Below are 5921 nucleotides of genomic sequence, written 5' to 3'. Positions count from 1 at the left end.
TAATACATATTAGTAGCTAAAGTGTACGTATTCCCATCTTTTAGCTTTTGTATCTCAGGGTAGCGCCCCAGTTACAGCTATGTTTTTCTAAGAGTGTATGTACCAGTTTTTGAACATCTTGCAACACTATTCTTGCAATTCCTTATCCTGTATCTTCTCAGAGAAATGCAATCATGATGATTCCCTCGACCGAGCTATGCTCACACATGTAATAACCTGAAATAGTTTCTATTGATTTTCCCATCTGGTGTCATTGTCTATCACAGTTGCTTAGACACAGCCACATTTCCGTGCCGAGTGCCTCTTCATGGTGTGGTATATGAGGTTGTCATCCAGAAAGGACAGGTCGTCGTCGTATTCGACAGGTCGGCAGCAGGTGGTGGGAGGAGAGCTGCACAGAATGTTTTTGCCGTTGCCGGCGAGGCCGGTGAGGATTTTGTCGTAGTTTGTGAGGGAGTTCATACACACGCCGCTGCAGTAGCTGAATATCAGCTCCTCCTGACTCCGGTAGCCCAGACCCAGATCAGACACTTTCAGCTGGACTTGTCTCAGTGCACACGCTCTTCCTTTGCCCTTCTCTCTCTCGTCACGACTCGGTCTCTTTCTGTCCATCTTTTTACGAAGGAAACTTCTCCGTTTTGGAGATGTCTTGGATCTGTGGGTGAAAGCTGAGTGTGGTGTGGGAAAGCTGTCTGGATGACAGAGGAAAGAGATGTTCCTGCATTTGCATTACAGATACAATCTCATTTTAAGCAATATGCTAAAATAAGCTACAAAAGCCTCTGAATCTACTAAGGTAGTTTTATATGGAAAGGTGATACTCTGTACATATATATATGTTTTGAAGGGGTCACATCATGGGGAAAAAATAATATTTCGTTCATCTTTTATATGAAAACAATTTGATCTAATGAAAACATTTTTTTTCTCACTTTCTGAGGTGTAAACTTCCTCTCCAGAACAAAAAGCCATTTATTGAAAAATGTTATGAAATATAAATATGATGAAAAACATAAACTGAACACATAAACTGAAATTAAAAAAAGTTGAAGTTGAAGGACTAAATTAAACTAAAACTGAAATCAAAATAAAGCTAAATAGAAAATTAAAAATTATAATAAAAATTTTAAAAAATTACTAAATCTAAAATAAAAAGTAAATTAAAGCTTAAATATATAAATAAAAAACTAATAAAAATGACAAAAGCACAAAAATGACTAAAACTAAAAAATTAAAGCTAAATAGAAATATTGAAAAAATAAAATTGACAAAAGCATGTAACAAATGTACTAGAAAGTGAAATAAAAATATATAAAATAATAAAAATGACAAAAGCACAACAAAAGTAAAACTGAAATCAAAAAATAAATAAAAGCTAAAGAGTATTGAAAAAAATAAAATTGACAAAACAACTAATTACTTACAAATAAAAATAGCTATATATAAACAAATAATTGACAAAAAGCACATAACAAAATGATGAAAACTGAAACTAAAATAGGCTAGTGGATCTCAAGGAGAACACAGACTGCTGAGATGACCCTTTCAAGTGCGTTGTACATTGTGTTTTGACAGAATGTAAAGGTGGTAGTGTTTTGATGTGCCTTTATGACAGGACGAGTAAAGTGATCAAAGAGCCATGATAGAGTTTGCATTATTCTGACAGCTTTGAGCAACAATACTGCTTTTGTCCACAGATACCAGATATAATACAGGTTCAAATGGAGTTGTAAGCTCAGTTTGTAAGCTGATAGAACTAGAGTAGTGTGTGTGTCTAGTGTCTCTCCCAGGTACAATGGGTCATCTGAAACGTCTTTACTTAACCATCACAACAGTATCAGGTGTGTCCCGAAATACGCTTTATCACACCTGTGTGTGTATTCATGTGACTTTTATATATTTAATAGTAAGAATCGAATGGCTTCTCCTGACCTGAGTGACTTCTTGGCTGCAGATGTTTGCTGGTACGAGCATCAGGCAGATGATATGGTTTTCTCTGTAGGTCCTGTGGTCCGGTTGGGTTCGAGACGGAGGACACGCAGCTCAGCATCAGGGCACACGCCAGCATCACACCCCAGACCTTCATCTTACTCTCTCCTCAGCTCACAGAGCCTGTGCCAAAACATTCAGGAAAATTACACGCTTTTCTTAGTCTCTAATTAGGTTTTTTCTCTCTCTCTTAATTTCTCCATCAGGCTACTGTGAAAAAAGCACTTTATAAATTACATCTGTAATAATAGCAACAACAACAAATATTTAAGTTAATATATACAGACCCAGAACAGTTTAAGAAACAAAAAAACAAACTAGCCTTTCTGAATTATATTTGTGATAATAAAAATGGGCTATTGTGAAAAACACACTTTATACATTACATTTGATAATAATAATAATACATATTTAGCTTAATATAGCATTATTATTATTATATAGCCCAGAACAGTTTAAAAGTACATCTAGCCATTTGCTACTATGAAAAATAATAATAATCATAATAATAACTGTAATAATAATATTAACCAACTTCATATAGAATTATTAGCCTACTATTTTGTTAAAACATTTTAAAAGTAATGTTTAGTTTCTAAAAAAAATATAATAGCCACTTGCTATTGTGAAAAAATGCACTTTCTAAATTCTGTTATAATAATAAACCAACGTAATATCATTATCAGTAGTAGTAGTAGAATAACCTATAGCCCAAATATAATTTAAAAATATAACTTTTAAAAATAACCACAACTCGTGCTGACAAAAAAAAAATATTTGCAATAATGATTAGGCTATTATTGATTCTGTAAAAATAAAAAAAAGTGCAAAAGATGGTCACACTCACCTGAGCTCAGCTCTGTATATCCGGCCATCAGCACTGATGATCACAGCTACAGGTGCTTTCCGAAAACATTTATCAAATAAAAATTGTGTATATTATATTTCCTTTCATCTGACTCTACTGTTCTTTTGTCAGCCTGTTTGTGACGGCAGTTTACACGCACAAATATGATCCAAAATGTTGAATTCTTCCAACAAATCCACTTCTATGATTAGATTAGTAGTTTATGGCTGGTAATCTGATTGATTGTTAATTCAGGTCCAGAGTGAGTCCAGTTCTTTCCTGCATCAGCTGCGATTAAAACACGTGACCTCGTGAACAAAGCAAACCTACACCTGCATGTTATTTAAACGTGAAAAAATATGCCATATCTTTGTGAGGAACATGTCCTTCTCTCATATATATTATTTTAGTATTGAAGTTACCGTTCGTCTTGTCTTTCGTGCTGAAAACTGCAATAGGCCTACCTGTATATCCATGATGAAGCAACTGTGTTACCATTTGCGGTTTTTCAAAAAAAAAAGATTAATAGTAAAATGATAACCTGCTGCTGAATGGATTTCCAGCTCATATGAATGCCAAACACTCCCTCTACAGGTCAGGGCTTCATTTGACAAAATACATTTGAAGAAAAAATGTTTAGGATCATTTTAAAATATTTGAAAATAACTTTTAAAGACTATATATTTTACATCTGAATTCAAATTTGGTCTACAACAGACGTTAATTTATAAAAGCTGTATTATTTGAATCAATCTTGTTTAATCTGAACTGTAACATTTACTGAGCCTACCTAAACCACAAAACCAGTCATAAGGGTCAATTTTTTAAAATTGAGATTTATACGTTTATACGTCATCTGAAAGCTGTATAAATAATCTTTCCATTGATGTATGGTTTGTTAGGATAGGACAATATTTGGCGGAGATACAACTATTTGAAAATCTGGAATCTGAGGGTGCAAAAAAATCTAAATACTAAGAAAATCGCCTTTAAAGTTGTTCAAATGAAGTTCTTAGCAATGCATATTACTAATCAAAAATTAAGTTTTGGTATATTTATGGTAGGAAATTTACAGAATATCTTCATGGAACACGATCTTTACTGAATATCCTAATGATTTTTGGCATAAAAGAAAAATCTATAATTTTGACCCATACTATGTATTTTTGGCTATTGCTATAAATATACCCCAGCAATTATGGCTAAATGTTTTTTTTAAGACATTGTAGATATAAGAGAATTTAAAATAATGTTAAAATCCTGAAGAAATCAAATTTTGGATTTGGTCAGACCATTTTTCTTTGTATTTTATTTGATTTTTAATCAGAAATGTTTATCAGGTCAGGTTCCAGGTCCAAACTGAATCTCTGGACCATTCCATTATAAGGAATACATGTGATGTAAAGTGTGCTTGTGTCAGATGAGGATGTGATTTCTCATATTTGCTATTCAAATTAATTAAAAAATTATCGATTGTCATCCAAAGGAACGTTTGGAACAGTATTAGAGAAATAAATAGAGCATTTTCAACATGAATCTGAAACTGCACTGTTGCACTGTCCTCTACCGGTCAACAATCTGAAGTGCACGACTTCACTTATTTTACCATTTACTTATTACATATCTGTTGTTATCACCAATCTAAAGCTCTAGAGGCCACTCTATAACAACTAGCAGTTTCACCATGCAACCTCTTCCCAGTTAATATTGTTTAATATAATATAATATAATTATGTAATATCACTCCAGCAGAGTTTGGGGTAGTGATGAATCAATATCAGAGTTAGTGTAGGCTATGTACTCTCTCTGTGTGTGTGTGTGTGTGTGTGTGTGTGTGTGTGTGTTAGGACTCGTCTTGATTTAATTTGGGGGAATTTGTATCCCATTTCATTCCAATTTGCTATGAATTCAAATCTATTAGACTGGTTAATCTATGTAGTCTAATTGCTCTGAATGAATGTTGTCACTAATTAGACTGGTTAATCATCAAACTTAATTCAGATCTCCTTTGATTAGCCTATTAGAAGAGAAAACAATGCAGATAATGCAGTGATGACTTTTTGACGCAAACATTCATTTTTTATGAAAGAAAAGATAAAGATTGCTTTGAATCTGACAGTTTATGAATTCCAACAAGTAAATGGGTTTGGCGTCTAGATTTGTATAGACTACTAAATAGCTCAAGCAAGTGCAAACACATTTAAACTCAGCATACAGCTTACTTTTCACAAATATTTTCAATGAAAACTTACCTCTGACAGAAACTCTCGTGCCTTTTACATTTAAATCTTTATACAGACAGGCCCATAAGGAACTTTGTTTTTCAACCTAGTGCACATGTTGCCTTGTTTACCTAAAAGTGCACTTTTATTTGTTTTAAACCTAGCCTAAAAGCCTGTGAAACACAGTAGAATTTAATTATAGGCTATCTATTAATTATGGAATTACTACATTCCATGTCAATCCATGTTGATTTTTACGATGAACAAAGCGCTGTTACTTTAATTCAGGGCTCATTCACATTTAATCCCCCCCCTAAAGCAGGCATATTAAGAATGCCCATTCATCTCCCTCCTCTACCTCTCAAACTTTCCACCCAGTCATCCTTCAGTCTGTGTTGTAGTATTTTATCGACCAGTCTCCCGTGTTGCTATATTGGTCAGAGTTACTGAGGCGAGCTCAAGTCCCCATCTGTGTAGATTAGACCATTATCCTCTTAACTCTGAGTGTCTCTGCCTTCTCTCCTCACCGCTTCGCTCAAAAACGCTCTCAAATAAGAAGAAACTTGAAGTCTGGGGCTGATTCGCGCACTTTGGACAGCTGCTGTGACGCTCCGTGGATGCTGAAGTTGTCCGGAGTCGATCGCGGGTGTCTGGGCTCCTGTGGGGCCGCGCACGAGGAGCGTGTCTGATCTTCAGCAGACAGTAATCGCATCAGACCGGCTTCACCGTGCATACAAAGACCCGCAACAGTCTGGATCGAAAAAACGCCGTTTTTTTCTTCTCAACTAGTTTACAATGAGGAATGAGTGCATTTGAAACTCAGATCGACGCGATCGGGATCTCAGAATCTTAAAGGATTCAAA

At 34.8% G+C, this 5921-nt stretch overlaps 1 protein-coding gene across 1 annotated transcript; it reads right to left on the bottom strand.

Moving 5' to 3' along the window:
* Positions 1-270: 270 nt before the first annotated feature.
* Positions 271-2086, bottom strand: LOC306871620 (glial cell line-derived neurotrophic factor-like; the record flags this gene model as incomplete). The annotated part of the gene is made up of 2 exons (XM_079419685.1): positions 271-692; positions 1933-2086. The coding sequence occupies 2 exons, from the start codon at positions 2084-2086 to the stop codon at positions 271-273; spliced, it is 576 nt and encodes a 191-aa protein (XP_079275811.1).
* Between the last annotated feature and the right edge of the window lie 3835 nt (positions 2087-5921).

Source organism: Barbus barbus (genome assembly GCF_936440315.1).
Source record: "Barbus barbus genome assembly, chromosome: 6".
Classification (NCBI taxonomy): Eukaryota; Metazoa; Chordata; class Actinopteri; order Cypriniformes; family Cyprinidae; genus Barbus; species Barbus barbus.
The sequence above is the reverse complement of the archived record's forward strand: the minus strand, read 5'-3'. Positions and strand labels throughout refer to the sequence as shown.